Raw genomic sequence first — 19,374 nt, forward strand, 5'->3', positions numbered from 1 at the left:
TAAGTAATGAAATAAATAACGAAATAAATCTAAATATAAGTAATTATTAAGGATTGTGTCCATTCTAACAAAGAATATATATATATAGTAAGTAATTTTTATGTATTTTTTTATTTATATATATAGTATAGTAAGTATTTTTATTTTTATTTAAATTAAATCAATAAGAAAAATTTAAGTTAGGCCCTTATATACCTGTACATCTTTTTAATCTATAGCCTATATTTGCAATTCCATGTTGTTTGAAGGACACTAGCTACTCCATACAGTATATAAACATATTTTTAAATAGACTAATTTTGTTTCATATATTACCTTTTTATTAAGCATATATAATTGCAATAATTTGGTTGCAAGTACCATGCAAATAAATTATCAGAATATTTTCTTATTTTTGTAGTTTCAGACTTTTTGAACTTTTGCACTAATTATGACTGTCCACAATTAAACATGTAAGAACGTATTTATTCCATAAGTGAAAAGTTTTAGAAATGAATCATCTCATTCTGGGAATTGCACAGGATGCAGATCCAAAGTACTGAACATTAAAGATGAATGATTCATTCTGTTGGAAATTTACTGAAAAGTTCTGAAGTAGGCTACTGATTTTGTAGATCATTACATGCCCAGATCTTATGGATTCTGCATTTGCTTTTGGGAAAAAGAAATATAATTCTCTTTCAAAATGTGGTGTTTACTTTGGTAAATGTAGACTATTACTGAATTAATCTTTACTTGTTTTATGTTAGGCTACACACACACACACACACACACACACACACATATATATTCAATTAAAATCAATCGATGTCATAAATCCCATGTCATACAGTAATAACGAGGTAACTAATGGAAGTTTACAACGATACAGTATGTCATTACTATGAAGTGCAGACATTTCGAAGAAGTCATGTGACAGTTTATCTCATTTATTAGTTTACATTACCACGTGATCCGCTTGAAAGAGCAGAAAATAGTTTGCCAAGCAGTCATTTTCCTATCGCAAGAGCTACAGAAGGGCTGGCGTTACTGAGCTGGATGCTGCGGTTCTGCCATTGGCACGTAAACCAATCACATTACAGCTTTGACAGTCAATCGCGGTTCGTGGATACCACAGAAATGAGTAGATGCTGTAATTCTATCCGACTCAAAATTGTTCGACTTCTCTAACAAAAAAGGTTGTAAACTCTATAGTTAACTCCTAAATAAATATTTTAACGGAAAACACGTTAAAGATTAGATAATAAGCCGTTTCCAGTTTATTCAGCGTACCGAAGCTTTCTTTGACACGGTAAACAAAAAAGCGAAACCAAAGCACAGCTCAGATAACTATATGTTAGTCCGTGTCACTGCGTCATAAAGTGTCAGATAAAGCAGGTTTACAGAATAATGATTGATAGGTCCTATTCTCTTCCATCTGTAAACACTCGTAAATGTAACACGTGACTACTATGCAGTCAACTAAAAGAAAGTTATCAGGAAGTTAATTAAGGAAGGAAATTTAGGAAAATATGTTTTGATGTGTTCGGCTATTTAGCAGTTCCACAGAACTTGTTTTGTTTACTTGAAATATTTTATAGACCTATGGTTGTATTTTGTTTTTTTTTTTTAGGTTTTTTTGTAGTTCCACAGATATATATATATATATATATATATATATCCTCCCCAACCAGTTTATTCAAGACATGAATGATAATTGTATGAAAACAGAAATAAGTGCTTTCTTCTTAGGTAATGAAATAAATAATGAAATAAAGCTTATAAATATATGTAATTATTATGGATGTGATCGTGTACATAATAATAATGAATTATATATGTTTATATTCTCCCAAATACAGCCGAGTCTCTGATTGCTCTCAGGAGCATCCTGTAAAGTTCCACTTCATCTTTTACAACCCTGGGCAGGAACAATCCCATCATGCATGTGTTGGCAAACGGTAGACGGTATCCACGCTGCTCTGGTTGGTAGAAGCGAATGCTGGGCTTCGGGGAGAACCCAAGTGGTGGGACTTCATCCACTCCAGTTATGAAAGCCAAAATCTCCTCAAAATGCAACTCGTTTTGTGGAGCCTTTGGCTTTTTATCTGTTGAGGCAAAAATTACAAGCTCAAGCCCAAACAAACTGACAATTACAAGCACAATGATGCACCATTATTCACAGTTCATTTAATAACGAGAAAACTTACCTTCAATCATCTTAAGTACCAGTTCCCAGCAGTGTATAGTCTCTTTCTCAGCCTCCCTCTTCTTGGTCCCTGATTTACTCCAGTGGATTTGGAACAGGTCTCCAAATGTGCTTTTGGAAAGGGGCTCATGCATGTTTGTAAAGATGGGCAAAAACTCAACCCAGTGAGTTCTTACCATATCCCAGAACTGTCCATAAGCATTCAATCCCTTTGTGAACTGATGAATCATATTTGATGTTCTGAAAAATAAACACAGGCTGTTACATGTCCATTTTTGTACTTAAGCAACACAACACATTTACTAAATATTACTTCAATCTATCAGACCATACAGAGGACCAGAACTAACTGTCAAATGAGTGTTACTTTGATAAAAACATAGTAAGTAACTTTTATAATTTAAATGAATGATAATCAAATCAATAAGAATAATCTCAGTTATATATACCTAAGATATATGTAGTGTCGAACTGCAAAGGAGTAAATCTTTGGCACATCTTGAATGGAAATTTCACGTCTGTATATTCCAGGGAAACCACAATCACAGATCCAGTCACCCTGCTCTGTCTGCAGCCTCTGGAGATCTGCCGTCGTTTTGCATGATGAAATCTAAAAGCAAGATAAAATGATCTTCCAGTTAAAGAAGGGCAAAGATCAATGGATTGATGAAGAAATGGAATGGATAGAAACCTTTTGTAGTTTGTCTTGAATGTCAGCATCTGGTATTAGGTGCCAGTCAAAGTCTACCAGTTGACATTCCTGGGTGCACATCAGCTGGTACAGGCAGGGGTCAAGAGACTTGAGTCCTGGGCCGCCATGAGCCACAGACCACACAATCAGCTTCCCCGCCAACTCATACTTGTGTTCCTCCAAAGCCATCTGGTCATAGGTGAAGAACAAGTGTCCAGGCTGCCCCTCAAAGATGCCCAGCGATCTCTGCACCTCCATCATCAGGATTCTGAGGCAGAGGTAAAGGAGAAGCAACAGATGTCAAACAAAACTGTGACCTTACTAGTCATGTTTGAGAACTGTTCTTTTACTTCTTGTAAAATGATATTTATTCTTGTTTGTAAGAGGAATACCTGAAAAACTCTCTCCGTGGACCTCCACGGTCAAGGGCTTCCTCACCAACAAATGTCACGAGAGGCATTTTGTTCCAAGTGAAATTAGAGTTGGAAACAGAATCTTTGGCACACTGCAGCACCTTGTTACGAGAAACCAATATTGATACGTGCTCGCTGCCACTGAGATGCATGCGCTGAAACTCTTGGAGTAAAGAGCTGAAGTCCATGTCCTCCTGTTGAAGAGAAGTAAATAATGTCTTGTGTGCATTTCTTACATATATAATAATCATGTAAAAAAATATGTAAGATTATCATAAATATTATTACCATTGAAGAGTTTCGGCTTGAATCTGAAAGAAACCGTTGCCTCTGTTGTGCAGGGACAGGTGGAGGAGAACGTGACTGTGTGAAAACATTTGCATTCACGACTGATGATAATGTGTGTGTGTTCATCTGTGAAAAAGAAATAGCACAGTTTAATTGTTTGGTATTGTCAAGTAAATGTCAACTAGCAGGTAGAGTTGCAAAAAAAAAGTGCCTCTGATGTTTGTCGCTCAACCGCTCCTGCTAGCCAGTTGATGCTAGATGTGCTGTCTACAGGAGAGTTCGGGCATGATGTTCGACTGCCCTTCTTTGATCCTACAGCACATTAAACATTTTTACAAAAGATTTTATATTTTTAAACCAATTCAAGTACCAGTTGACAATTGAAATTTAGTTTGAAAGTTCTTTTCTCACACTTACTCAGAAGGCGGACGGCGCTTGTGCTCCCGTACAGATCAATGAAAACCCACAGCGGGTTATTCAGGTTAAGTCCTTCTGCTCTGAGGTAATATTTCTCCCCTCCTGCCTCTTGCACAATAACCATGCCTGCATAGTTTATCCAGAACTGAAGCTGTACACCACACCTACACAAGTCCTCAGGCACTGGCACAACACAGTATCCTCGTGTGTCCCTGAGGTCTGGTATTGAGGCAGGTGGTAAAGTGTTTCTCTGTGGGCAGATGTTGGTGAAACCCACACGAAGAGCTCCATCCCACAACGAGGTGCGATCCTCAATACGTATACACAGCTTTTCATCCACCTTTACAGTGCGGCTGAGAAACGCCAAACCGTTCATAAAGGACGAGGTGTCTCTGGACGCGAGTTGTCCTTTTTGGCTGAGGGTCACGTATTGGCCTGTCAGGTCCACACTGAAAGTCATCGGACCCAGACATCGACTGCCACACATGCGATCGTGCTCTAAAATGATACAAATGAATCGGACGGTGAGTCTGACAAGCCAATAAACCTGCAGTATATAGAGACACTTTTTGTGTTATACTCACTCATTGCTGGTTTTTCTTTGCTTCATGAAATAGCCCTGATATTCAAGATGGTAAATGCAACTAAAACCGAATTGTGTTACTCCCGCTTTTATCGTCCAAGTACTTCTGACAAAAGCACAAAAGCCTGTTTGACTAGTTGCCCTGGCTGAATTAAGTAAAAAGAAGAAAAAGGGGACGAACTTATGCGCAGGTGGAGCAGAGTTAGGGAAACTACTGGCTGACTGATGTTTCTGGATTGTCCATACAATGAATTATATTATAAGCTATTGTTGCTTCTTTTTTTTTTAATTGCATGGTAAGCCAATCCTGATTCAAATTAAGTGTGTATTTGTGTTCAAGTTTCTTTTTCTAAAAAAAATGTGCTACCTGAAAAATTAGGTGGAGTAAAACTCCACACGTCACATTTTACTTCTAAATGAAATGATAATATATTTAACTTAGTCTTCCAGTTTTGTGGACATTCACAGTCACCAGTCAGGTGGATATAATTACACAGAAATTTGAAAGGCCACAGAACATTTGACCACTTGACTGACAAAAGATCATTTCAGTTTTAAAAAATGTTTTGTTAGCATTTCAACATTACATCAACTATTGATGAACACATTAAGTTTTATTTGAGTTATGAGTACCCCATACATTTTTAAATAATTATTTTAATAATTAGGCATCACATTTGCAGTTCTCTGACATTGGCAGGCAGGTAAACAAATAAAATATTTATTTGTGTTTTATTTTGATTTATGTCATTTAAAAATATATATTTATTTAAATTTTATGTTTTTATGATTTAATTATTTTTTTTTTTATTAAACTCACAACCCCCCTGCAGTTCCTTTACAAACCCTATTATAGCAAACATTAATAATATAATGTAAAGTTTAATGCACTTTAAGTTGTCAGTAACAACAAATGGAATATATTTTCTTTTTCTTTGCATTTTTATATCAATATGGTAGAAATCATCCAATTCAATTGAAATCTAAATTATACATTTGGAATTAAAATGTTAATTGTATATGTAAATCTCAACTATAAATCTTATATATATATAAAAATAAATTACTTATAATTATATTTTTATTTAAAGCTCTAATATGCCCAAACAACTATGATTAATCTCTAGTTCATCATTGTTGTTCATACTTGTTTATGAAATGTAGACAGACATGTATATTAGCATAACTCTGTCAAAATCTCCACCCTTTAGAGGAAAACAGGCATATCTGCTTCTGACTGTTGACATGACTGGAAAGAACCTTGTTTCTAGTTAAATATACAGAAAATGCACCACAATTTGTAACCTCAGGGATGATGAAATGTATGGCTGTAACCCAGCACTATAATCAACATGGTCATTTAATGCATTTCTTATAGCAGTAAAGAATAAATGATTATAACTACATGATGTTTGTTATATCAATATCATATTATTTGTGTAATACTGTTTGGGATTTTTTAAACTTTCACATAATGAACAAAGGTCTAAAGGCGTTCTTTGGAAAATGTACTATTTTACTATTTACTGCAATACTTCAAGACACGTGCTGGAAAACAACAAAGACAGTCAGCTTTTGATTAACCAGTGAGATAATTTTAGTTTTGCAGATCAGTGTCCTGAAAGGAGGCAAACAAGTTTCTAAATCAAGCTACAATAGACAGCTTACAGAAAAATAACTTTGCAATACTGATGAGACAAGGCATGTGGCGAATAGTGCCATGACTGGTTTTAAGAAAACAAACAAAATAGATAGATATATATATATAGATAATATAAAATATCTTATTTTTTCGTTATTTTTTTTAAATCATTTTTAAATGTAGTATTAATATTTTACTATATTTTCATGGACAATTTCCATAGTTACACATTAACATTCATGAATCAAGCACTTAACACAATAATAAAAACGGACAGGAAAACAAACAAACAAATAAAAAAAAGAACTAACCAAATAAAAAACTAAATCTCAAATGAATAAGAAACCAATTCATGTTCTGTATAGCTTTGGTTCTGTAAAATGTTTTCATTATCAAATCATCTCATCTTTCATCTGTGAAGTGTGTCAGCAGAACTGATGAAATGTGCGAAACTATCAAGTAAACAATGATGAAACATGCCTGACATAATGAAAGAGATCTACCTTTTGTCAACACAGCAGATCAGCTCAGCAAACTATATATTTAATACATCAATAACTGCTGTGGACTGTAGGAGACTTAAGATGACAAGCTTAGCTCACTACCTACTTTTGTATTTTAACTTATAACATATCATATGTGGAATACCCAGAAGACATTTGCCTAAAAATATAACATGAGCAGATTGCAATACAGCAACCCACAATGCACTGCGCTTCTGACTTTCCAATCTTGACGAATGAACCGAATGTCAAATTATCAGTCACAATTTTAACATCTAAATTTAACAATTTTTGCACTCATTTATTTTTCAGTCAATCATTAAGACACAAATTACACAAAACTGCATATATATATATATATATATATATATATATATATATATATATATATATATATATATTATATATATATATATATTTTTTTTTTTTTTTTTTTTTTTTTTTTTTTAATAACCAGGCACCACTACTTAAACACTACTGCTAGAACTTTACTTCTTTACTTTGAAATTTGTCTTACGAGGAACTTGCAACAGCATTTGCAAGTTTACCAAAAATCCAGAACTTTACAAAACTAAAAATACCCATATACTATAGGAAGCCCAGATGAATAGATAGTGCTGGGGTGAAGAAACCCAGTGATCAGAGAAACAGGATACCATGTTACGTGTGAACAAGAATGTAATTGTTTGACCTAAAACTTGCCTTTAACTCCTAAGTTAATGTAATACTACATATTTTTATAATATGAAGCCCAAAGTGAACAGAGAGGCTGGTTTCACTTGATTCGATTACATCTCTTTCTATTAAATGTCTTAATACAAAGCCAAGTTCAGGTTGAGACAAGTTCATCAGTTTAATCTGCCTGCTGATGACAGACTTGCAGTTGTTTTTTAAGCATCGACAAGCCTAGATTGATCTTTGTATATGAAATTTGCCAGTGATGAAACAGTATAGCAAGACAAGAAATAAAAGAACCAGCACATATTGGCCATACTGGCATTAGGACACATTACTTTACATTTGTAATGTTTTTATTATTATTATTATTATTATTATTATTATTATTATTATTATTATTACACACTTTCATCATTCATGCTTGGTCTTTTGTCTTCATGCACTTAATAGGGGATTGTCAATAGGACTCTAATATAGGAAGATTGTTGAGCTGACATTGTGGTGATCATCTATCACCCCCTACAGAGGAAATCAGAATAAAGCAACTCAAACAATAAAACCCAGCTGGGGAACTTTGTAATTTAATGCCAGTTTTTCTTTATGAAAACCTAAAAGTTGCTGGAAGAGGTTTCCCATTTTTTTATGGGATTTTAATGCATTATAGCAGGATTTCCCCAATTTTTTTTTTTTGTTTGTTTTTTTTTTTTTTTTTGAGCTGATGAAAAGCTAATCATTAATTAAATTATTAAACTGTAAATTAAAATAATTTTAAAATAAAAATAAAATAAAACAATTTCTAAAATAATACATATTTTGTTTTCCTGCATGCCAAGTGACCATTCAACAACATCAGAGAACCATGAACATACAAATGTGTGGATAAATTATTATTAATTAATTATTACATTAATATAAAATCTTAGTGGGGTAGTGGGTATGTCAAGAAAAGTCAATGGGATTTGGCTGACTAAAAAATTTGTGAATCCTTGCATAATAGAAACCATCAAATATGGTGAGTATACTGTGAGTATAAAGAACTGTTTATTTTTTTATATTTATTATTAAAATTATTATTATATTTTATTGTATTTTTACTTTAAGGTGTAATTTTTTTCCTAATATATACGTTTCTAATATATTAATTGTCATTAAAACTAATAGATTTCAGATTTTTTTATATATAACGGTCATATATTTCAATATGACCTTCACTAAAATGACCATGTTTGTTATTATTATTTTCTTTAAGATTTTTTTTCCCTAACATAGAAACCTTTTTTATACCTCATAGAGAAAAAAAAACATACACCATGCTTGTGTCAAGAAATTAAGGAATTTATGCATGAACCTGACATAATCAATACCTCAGTACAAACAGTAATTGTAAAACCCTTCTGGTCCTGGACAGAATATCAAACAGCATAAGTCCAGAAAGTCAAGGACAATGTCTAAGGTCAGGTCTCAAATTGCTGTCAATCCTTTACACTAATTACATGACATATTACATCCTACTGCCTTCACATTACCTTCGTGCACTTGTTACTGTTAAGTGCACATAGATAAGAAATTGCCTAACAACCACCTCTACTAATGAAATTAAATTCATTCTAAAATCATGCTATTAACTAAGAGAAAGGGGGATTTCACACTTGTCCGTCTGGTATTAGTAAATGCCGGATTATGTGTTAAATGTTTTAGCCAGTAGAGGAGATTTCATGTAAAATGCCAAAGAAAAAAAAAACTGTCAGATATGGTCACCAAAGCAGATCTTCTAAAATACAATTATAATGAAGGATTTCCCTGTTACGCCTGCTAGCTGCTCTTCCACAGCCACAGCAGACGCCCCATTAAAAAGCAACTTATTCTCACCCAGACTTTTTAAAAAACTATTAATCTGCTGACAACCAATCAAAGGCTGTCCTGCTGCGAACAGACCAATGAGGCGACCAGCCACGTCGAGCGCTCAACCAATCAAGGCAGGCCATTCTAATTCTGTCCATCATTAAGAAGAAACTGCCACAGCGGTCTAAGGTGCATCTTATTTATGACCTGCAACCAGAAAGCCAGTGGTGGGACATTTGTCTGTGAAAGTGAGAGTGGTGCTTGGTGTTCACTCTGGAGATGCATTATGGACTAGTTAAAGAATTGAGAAGAGGAAGTAAAGAAAAAACACGGGCTCTTACCTGATCTTTGAGAGATTTCCGGGGTGATGTGAGGACCACACCGAGCCCTGGAAATACTCCAACAGAACGTTATCAGGTTGTGTTGAACAGGACTAGACCCTTCGGAGTACTTGATGTCAGGACTTCGGTAAGAAATCAGTCTTGAATCACCATCATTTTGAAGCAGAAGAAGTGCACACTGGTGTCCATGGAGTCCAATATTTCGGGATCCTTCCTCTTCAACAACAGCTTGAACCAGTTCTCCTCAGACATCAAGGCCCCGGTGTGCCAGTACTCCATTCCCAACTCCTTCTACAAGCTCAGCCCCGCCAACATTAGCTCTCAGCTCCAGGCCGGCACGCCGCATGGCATCAGTGACATCCTGAGTAGATCCATGATGGGCGGCCCGGGAACCCCTGCAGCTCTCAGCTCGGGTGACCCCTCTATGGGTGGCTTTGGGACAGCCGTACCCAGTCCAGGGGTTTATTAAACCGGGATTACGCCCCATCGGGACTGAAGCAGTTTCTCTAAAACCCCGGAGTCGAATGTTCGGGTCTGAAGGGTAAAGGCAGCAGCTGCTGGGTGGACGGAGGGTACGAGTGGAGAGGGGCCAGACAGCAGTGTCCCAACAGTAAGTCTGAGCAGTATGTGTTTGATTTGGAGCATTACGTGTGATGAGATACCAATGCAGTGATATTCACCCGCACTTATTTAGTCGTTTTTGAAAATTGTTTGAAAAAGAATATCAAACAGGAGAAAAACCATGAAAATGTTTTCCAGTTACATTGTATTTAAGGACTTGACTTGATAAACCTTGATCAGGTTGAATATCAGTCCAGTCAGTCTGATTTTATTAATGTAAACACAATTGACTGTATATTATGTAAAGGTAAATAAAAGTTGACTTTTTTCAGTACAATGTATAATATATTAATTTAAGTATTTAATAAAACAATCATTTAATGAAAAAAATGCTGTCCTTTCAAAAGTTCATTATTTTAAGTTTTATAAAATATAAATATTTAAATATATTAAAATAATTGTGTATAAAATATAATACATAATTATAACATAATAAAACTAAACAATTTGACATTTTCCATAGAAATTTGTTGACTATTAAAAGTACAATTTTAAATACTTCTATATAAACCCAGATGTTTTATTTTTATTAAAGATATCATTCTTTTTTCATGTATTAGTTTCAGTTGTAAAAGTGTTTCTAACATTTACTCATTTATTTGTTTCCAGTTGACCAATTTATGCTTCATTCATTTTAACATTTGATGCTTTGAAGTTGGCAAAACTGAAAAAAGAAATTAAGTGTGATAAAATGAGGACTTCAGATGCAAAAACCTCTGAGTCTGTCTGAGATTTTTTCTTTCAAATGAGCATTTTTATCAGGCACCTATGTAATTTCACTTCAACGGCAATCAAAAGGGAATTAGTTATTTCCCGAATGCCTTTCTCCGATGTTATTTTGTAGGAGCCTGATTAAAATGCTTGTTTAAAAGAAAAATCTCAGAGCTAGGACTGAAAGGTTTTCGCACATGAATGTTTCAAATGTATCAGAAGATGCAGGTCTAGTTGTGATACTCAGTCTTGTGTTTTCTCTGCAGATGGCGGGCATCACACTGATGTATCAGAAGACCTCTCTGTGGGGAAAAGAAGCACACCAGACTCGGAAACACGTTGCTTCAGTGGGCAAACACCCAGATCTTGGGACCCGCTCTGTAGAGAAACCTTCGAGCAGACGAGGCCTCCAATTACCTGGCAAGGACCAAGAGAGCCAGACTGGCATACGCACGGCTTCTGCAAGTGCATTTTGCATGACTGGTCACATCACAGTTACGACTGAGTCACAAGTTGACTGAGTCACAAGTTAAAGTAAGATAACATACTAGTCATTTAAAGACAGTGTTTTAATAGATTTGCAAATGTGCATTATTCATGCTAACTTTTGCTAAAGTTGTTGGGCTTGCTAAACTTTATTTTATAAATAGGTTCTGTTTACAATTACTGCAGCGATTTAACTACATTGCAACTGTTTGTGTTTTTTTCATTCTTGGATTTTGTGTTTTAAGTTTTTTTGTTTTGTTTGGTAGCTTTTTATAATTTGGTTTTTTTTAATTTATTTATTTTATTGATATTTAATTTTTTTTAACAGCATTGTTTGGTGATTCCTCTCAGGTTTGGTATTCCAGCAATTACGGCGCACTAATTGTGGCGGAAGAAGAGCGCGACGATTTCGTTTAAAGAGCCCAGCTCCACACAGGTCCTCGCTGGCGGAGAGAGCGGAGGAGACGGCTCGGAAAACGACTTGCGTGGAGGACGACCTGGAGTACAACAAACCCTCTGACACCCCGACACGTCCCCCTGTAATGGAGAGATCCTTAACAGATTTTTCCTCGACGAAAATTGAAATAAAAATAATATTGTATGTTTGAGAAGAACCCTCCCCCCCCGCGCGTTTTTTAGATCCGACAGCTTCTGCGCACAAACATTTTTAAAGGCAGAGCGGGTAATTCACTCGCTCCAGAACCGCTCCCTCCGAATACAATTTCATGGGGGGGCCACAGCCCGATATAACTGCATAGTTTTAGCAGATTTCAGGACAAAAAAACATGATAACAATTTAGGCTATATCTTGAACACATAATCTCTCCGATCATAAACATATGACCAATAGTCCGAGCAGGGAGGGATGTTACAGGCTAGCTTCTCAGGATTTGTCTTTATTTTACTGTTATTTTTTCGGGTTAAAGCATGATTTAAACAGATACAGCACTCACCAACGTATCGCTGGTCGCAATAATGCATTCAAACCAATGTAATCCTTAAGTAGGCTACTTCCTCTGTCTCTGTTTTTGAATGAGCAGAAATCTGTAACAAATGCATCGATCTGTAGATAAAATAACCGACTAAAAGTAAAACTGTTATTTTCATCAACACAAATTTTGCACATGCAGAAAGCAGCAATTATACCATGCAATTTTATTAGTTTTGGCTATTTGGTAGTACAAAAATTTACACACAATATCCTAACCCCTTTGAAACTCTCCTGTAATTTTTATTATTTATTTATTTTTATTTTATTTTTATAAGCTATTATGAACATCATCATTTTTCCACTTTAGCCCGGAGTGAAGGCGGGAGCATGGTTTCTGGTATCAATGAACGCAGAAGCTTAGTGATTAAAAGAAAATTGTTGCTGCTACCACTCCGCTCCATAGGCCCTACTGTAACTGCCCGAATGAGAGAGATGTTTCGCCTATATGTACAAGGCCGTCCGTTGTGTTTTACTAGTACAAATGTAAACAGTACAAAAAAATGATAACAATTGATGAAATGGCAAAATTAAAGTTAAAAGGTAAAATGTTTTGGGAAGTGGATATTAGTACATTTATGCAAAAATAAATAAATAAAATTCTAAGCTATAAATTTATTGTCAAATTGCCCCATAAGTAAAAAATCGAGAAAACACCCGCTAGAGATTGTGCTCATTGTAATATAAATTTAAATACTGAACTATTGATGGTGATTCTTTTGGTAAAATATAATAATATTTAATAAATAATACTTTTTATTGATTATGTGTTACAAAAAATATATAACTCTGAAAAAAACCCTTTATAATTTATAATAGGGAAACTGGTGACAGCATTTACAAGAGCATAAAAATGGACAGATTCTGAAACATTCAAGTTGCATTATTTAAAGACTTCATAGAAAGTGTTACTTTCTAACACATTACTTTATAATGTGTTACATTATAAATGCTCGTAAAACTGCAGGAGTAACAAACAGATCCAGTAAATGCAAGCAAAATGCAGATCCAGTAAATTCAGAATCAGGTCGGTTTAGTAATAAAACAGCATGTTTTCAATTCTGCCATACAAGCACTGCAAAGAGATCATATCATTTATTCATTTTTAAAAACTGTTGAAGACAGGGTAGATAGATATTCCCCCAATAATTACATAAATTCAGTTATACATAACAAATACAGTCAAATGTTAACATCTGAAAGGCATATAATATATATGATCTGTAAATTAATTATGATGAAAATGCCCAATAAATTACTGTTTTGAATGTTTGTTGAGTTTGTGCTTTTATGTTGAAATCTCTTTTCGACATCATAATTATTTTTTTTATTTTATTTTTTTTGTAAAAAACATTTTTAAGAGGTGTGAATTTTTTTTTGTGTTTTTTTTGTTTAGTTATTTTTTTTGTTGAAAAAAAAGACGTTTTATTATGAATTAAAAAAGAAAACAGTTATTTTAAATTGTAATAATATTTCACAATGATTTTACTGTATTATTGATTAAATAAATGCAGCTTTGGAGAGCATAAGAGATTTCTTTCAAAATCATTTTAAAACTCGTACAGAACCCAAAATTTTTAAAATAGTGTTTATATATTTAATAACATTTTACAGTAATAAATACTGCCACAATTCACATTGCTTTCATCGTCTTTATCACAATTAATAGGAAGTTACATTTCAAGCTAATGCCTCAAACTTAATGCTTAACCTGTTGAAAAGACTGTTTGGACTGTCACTGGATGTTAAACCTATACTCTGATAATTCTTCAGCAAATCAGCAGGCGCTCCGTATGAAGGGGTCTTCGTCAGTTTGAGGAATCTCATTTAACTAATGGCTCCTTTGAGATCAGATGTCTACAGGCAGACATTAGTCAGATCTCAGATCCTTTCATCTACAGCAGAGAGCAGATGGCGGGAGTGTGTGTGTGTGTTTGTGTGTGTGTGTTTGTTATGGACACTGCATTGGATCTTAACTGCACACCTCAATTAAATAGACTCATAATGATAATGAGTTTGGATTGATCAATTAATGTGAACGGAGTCGATGTGAAACAACTGACCAAACCGTCATTAATGGATCTTCTCAGTGATGCTAATTTTAACACCTGTTGCAATGTGTCAAAAAACATCAAGACAAACTCAATACATCAGGATTCATTATCATCAGCTTTTATTTTAATAAAATTACCATTCTTCTTATAATATAGTATACTATGCAGTATTTCTTGACCCTAGTAGGTTAGTAAGGCTTCTCTTTTTTAAAATAAGTTACTACTTTTATTCAGCAAGGATGAATTAAATTGATCAAAAGTGTCAGTAAAGATATTTTTAATGTTACCAAAGATTTATATTTCAAATAAATGCAATATATAATATGCAAATCAGCATATTACACTGATTTCTGAAGGATCATGTGACACTGAAGACTGGAGTAATGATGCTGAAAATACAGCTTTGATCACAGGGATGAATTGCATTTCAAAATGTATTCAAATAGAAAATAACCATTTCAAAAACGGAAATAATATTTCAGAATATTACTGCTTTTATTATATTTTTGAACAAATAAATGTAGCCTTGGTGAGCATAAGAGACTTCCGAACAACCCACCTCAAACTTGTTGAACAGTAGTCTGTGTGTTAATAATAAAATACTAAAATACAACTCAAATGGATTAAAATAAATAATTTCTATATTTTAGTTTGAATAGATGTTACTACTGTATTTCTTAACCCAGTTTTAACAGAGTATTAAAGCATCTGTCAGGCTAACAAACAACACAACCTCCAGTTGACAAATCAAATCAATTTTAATAGGAAATTTAAGAAAAACATTCATAGATGCTGCAGAAGGTACAGTACAGTAAAGAGGGTCTTTCTTCAGACCGTTTCAGGCCAGTCCAACATTCAGCAGCACGTGAGGTACGGCTAAAGTAAATGCACTGCAGCTATCTTACTGCATTTTACATCCGTTACAACAGATCTACCAAACACAAGTCACAAAATGGGGGAAAAAATGAGGAAATAAACAAATATTTGGCACAGTGTGTCAATCACATAAGAGATGTATGCTTGTGTTTAAACCTATGAACAACTTATAATTTCAAATTGCAAATGTTCTGATCTTATCGACAAGTTTCCCTTTGCCCAGCAGTCACCATTTATCTTAAACTTTTCACCACTATCCATTTTCTTGGTAAACACTATATAATAATATAGAATATATTTTTCAACAGTTCCTATTACAATGCCTAAAACAAGTTTAATTTTTTTTAATGAAAAAGAGAAGAAGAAAGTCAGAGACAGAAAGTAGAAATAACTTAAAAAAGGTTAGCATAAAATAAGCAATGTGTCTAATTTCACAGTTGCTACGAACAAAACTCTTTTAATATGTTCTATGAATGTTCAAATCACTGCAAAGTGAAATAATTCCCAGAAACGAGTGCAAACATGAATGGCTACATACACGTTTAACTTAGCATGCTAATAACAGTGCACATAAATCTCAAAAGACTGTAGTGTTTGTGTTTATCTGTAAAATCTCAAATGCTAAATGACATCGATGCGGAGCGACTCCGTGGCCTCCTATTGAACCACGGTTTGAAGCGATGCCCTCGAGAACAGTAAATTATGTTGACCATACCATGAATCAACTACAACAAGTCCATTATTGACAGGTGGGCTGTACGGTTTAACCCTCGTGCGTAAATTATGCATGGGGTGTTCAGATTATATTGACTGAATCAATAAATTCAAAATCATGGCCCTGTCATATCTGGATATAATCGCTTGTAGAGGTTTGTAAATTGTTTGATTTGGATTTTAAATGAGGGACATGTTGCTGAGGACATTTAATGGGATATTTTACTATAAAAGTGTGTCGACTTCTAATTCTTAAAGGGACGGTGCACCCAAAAATGCAAATTCTGTCATTCTCATCATCAAGTTGTTCTTAACCTGTATGAGTTTTTTTCTTCTGTTGAGCACAAAAGAAGATATTTTGAAGAATGTTGGTAACCAAACAGTTGACAGTAGCCACTTACTTCTATAGTATGGAAAAAATACAATGTAAGTCAATGGCTATTGACAACTGTTTGTTTACAAACATTTTTCTAAATATCTTTGTTTGTGTTCAGCAGAAAGATAATACAATAATGAGTTAATAAGTTTCATTTTTGGGTGAACTATCCCTTTAATCTCCGAGCATCTGTGACTCCGCAACAATTTTGACGCTGATTTAATAACAGTTAGGAAGCGCTATCACTGAAAAATAATGATTCATTCGATTTGTTTTAAGGCAAGTGGTTGCAATCAATTTATTTTAGATACGTTTAAATAAATAAAAAAATTGTTGACTTTCAACATTTTTTTAAATGTAGCTAAAATAAATTGTTTGCAACCACTTACCTTAAAATTTTTTTTAGAATTTTTTTCAGTGATGTATTTACAATTTAAAGTAATTTCACAAAGCATTGAATAAAGCAATTAACAAACAAGCATATTACCACACAGAATATGAAAATCTGTCATTATGACTAGCTTTAAACGGATTTAACGCTGAACCAACACCATTGACAAACTATATAGAGCTTTTTTAAACAATACCAGTGCCCCAAGATTCGACACAATTAAAACAACAAAAACATCTTACATCTAATGCTCCACATTAGCATTCACATTGCACTAGTGCTCTAATTAAAAGTCTGGGGGCTTCCAGGCCAAGCCACTCTGGGTGGGATTTCCATAATTCACAAGTGCTAATGGCTTTATAACTCGTCCCTTGCTGTCCTGTACATATTCTATCGATCCGAGAGTCTGACTAACAACCCCGCAGGGACAATGAGTAAGTGCTGAGGCCTGCAGTGTAAATGCAAAAACACGCGCTTATGAATCCACACTCACACATGCAGGAAGTATAAGAAGTATCTGAACAGTGTTTTAGCAGAACGATCGCTACACAATGAACTGCAATGCAAAGAGTTTCCGGATTCCAACAGCAACCGAAGCTTGTGCGTCGCAGCAGCTTGCGTTTGGATATGCTTAACATATTTGTACTTGTATTCACATCCTTACAATGAGTACTGTAAAAGCACAGCAATGGAGTTTTGCCATAGTAATCCGCAGAAGTTAACATACTTTATGCAAAGTGTAAATCTAAAAGTCAGGAGTTGAGAGCTTTGAGAAGTGCCTTTGTGTTCTTTCTCTCGGTCTTTCTCGAATGTGTCCTATTTTGCTTTGTTCAGGTATTTCTGAAGTCACGCTGAACATACTTGAAGTCTTTGTTAAATGTATATTGTAAAACCAGAGAACACAGCTTTTAGAAATGAACAATTCCTGTGTTTTGTGCCCTCTTGAGTTTGGCAGGAGGTTTCAGGTGTGGAGCCCTGGCATGATCGGTAAAGATGTCCACAGAATAACCTCTAGGTACAAGTCAACAACACAGGAAGCCCTGATGAAAAGACAAAGACTGTTTAGGAACATATACAGTATAAATAAATGAAAACATGCATTAGACGTTTAGACTCATTTGTTTGTTTTATGAGTATTACACTCTTAAAAATAAAGGTGCTTTACGATGCCATAGAAGAATCTTTTTGTCTAAATGGTTCCATAAAGAACCTTTAACATCTAAAGAATCTTTCTGTTTCACAAAAGGTTCTTTATGGCTAAAAAAAGTTCTTCAGGTTATAAAAAGGTAAGAAAGAGATGGTTCTTTAAAGAACCTTTGATTGAATGGTTCTTTGTGGAACCAAAAATGGTTCTTCTATGACATCGCTGTGTAGATCATTTATAACACCTTTATTTTTAAGAGAGTACACATAAAATACTTTTTTAAGGCCACTGCAATGAATTACTGAGAAAAAAGGGTGATTGAAAAATATAAAAAAGTGGTAACCATTACACAGTATACTGAATTTTTAACCCAAAATCTTGATCTTGGTGAAATTAGTTTACAGTTTCCACTGTGTAATATCCACTAAATGAAAGACATTATTAAATTTCTAGTCTAGTGTAGAAAAAGTGTAATTATATGGAAAGAAATCGGTTTATGAACGTATATGAATTATGAAGAAAATTTTGTATAATAAAATGAATATTTGTATAATATTGCAGAGAAGCAAGTCTTCCAGGTGTCTTTTGAAACATTATATAATTGCACAATACTTTATAATATAAATTCAGTATTGTCCTTTAATGTAGTATAAAACATTATAACAAGAGATTTGGTTCCAGCCATTAAAATTCCCTAGTAAAACAAGTATTGTTTAAAATACATTTATTTCATACTAAGTTCAAACCTATTAACATATTTGCTGACATATTGCGTGAGACTTACTGATATAAAAATTTTAATAAAACTTTATTTGGAATATCACTTATGCACAATGCACATTTCTTAATATTAAGCCTAAAATATATTTTAATGTCACTATTGATGAGAATTACATGATCTTTAGATAATATCGGTCTTTAAATGCAAGATATTTAAAGTGTACCTAAAGTATACTAGCAATAGTTCCACTTTAGCACAATCAAATATATTTTAGTATATCTTTAGTCGGACTTCAACACTACTTCCACACAATTAAAGTGCATTAAGTACAAAATTAGTTGTTCCAATTTTGCTGACTTTAAGTATACCAGTTTAGTATATTAACAGTACAATTACTGTGTTTTTATAATAAGCACATAAATATGTGAATGTATATGTAGTATATTTACCATGAAATAAATTTATTTTAAATACATTTTAGTATATTTTTAAAGCTGGATCAGGTGTGTTTGATTAGGGTTGGAGCTAAACTGTGCAGAGCTGTGGCCCTCCAGGAAGTGAGTTTGAGGCCAGTGTTGTATTGTCTTACACATACATCTTACTAACTTATTAACAACAACAACAACAAAAATCTTATTAACTCTTTTAGACCCCAAGTCTCTGATTTAAGTATCTAGGAATACTAATGTCTAGAACAGCAATAGCA

At 34.0% G+C, this 19,374-nt stretch overlaps 2 protein-coding genes and 1 pseudogene across 3 annotated transcripts in view; 1 reads left to right on the plus strand and 2 right to left on the minus strand.

Annotated features, from left to right (window-relative positions):
- Positions 1-19,374, minus strand: part of LOC109053914 (disintegrin and metalloproteinase domain-containing protein 9) — a 1,168,157-nt gene that overhangs the window by 977,520 nt on the left and 171,263 nt on the right. The window lies entirely within an intron of this gene.
- Positions 1,709-4,969, minus strand: LOC109070358 (G2/M phase-specific E3 ubiquitin-protein ligase-like). Its single transcript, XM_042730104.1, has 9 exons — positions 4,582-4,969; positions 3,998-4,495; positions 3,792-3,892; positions 3,581-3,706; positions 3,272-3,486; positions 2,880-3,147; positions 2,638-2,798; positions 2,190-2,428; positions 1,709-2,087 (listed from the first exon to the last, which is right to left on the minus strand). Exons 1-9 carry the CDS (start codon positions 4,583-4,585, stop codon positions 1,822-1,824), a joined length of 1,878 nt encoding a protein of 625 aa, XP_042586038.1. The 5' UTR covers positions 4,586-4,969; the 3' UTR covers positions 1,709-1,821.
- Positions 9,351-10,366, plus strand: LOC109070359 (annotated as a pseudogene).

This window comes from Cyprinus carpio, chromosome B8 (genome assembly GCF_018340385.1).
Source record: "Cyprinus carpio isolate SPL01 chromosome B8, ASM1834038v1, whole genome shotgun sequence".
Taxonomy (NCBI): domain Eukaryota; kingdom Metazoa; phylum Chordata; class Actinopteri; order Cypriniformes; family Cyprinidae; genus Cyprinus; species Cyprinus carpio.

Excerpts from the sequence above, each read along its gene's own strand:
- LOC109070358 (XM_042730104.1), bottom strand. Across the intron at positions 3,893-3,997 it reads AAGCGCCGTCCGCCTTCTGA|GATCAAAGAAGGGCAGTCGA; the intron begins GTAAGTGTGAGA and ends AATGTGCTGTAG. Across the intron at positions 2,799-2,879 it reads TTCAAGACAAACTACAAAAG|ATTTCATCATGCAAAACGAC; the intron begins GTTTCTATCCAT and ends TCTTGCTTTTAG.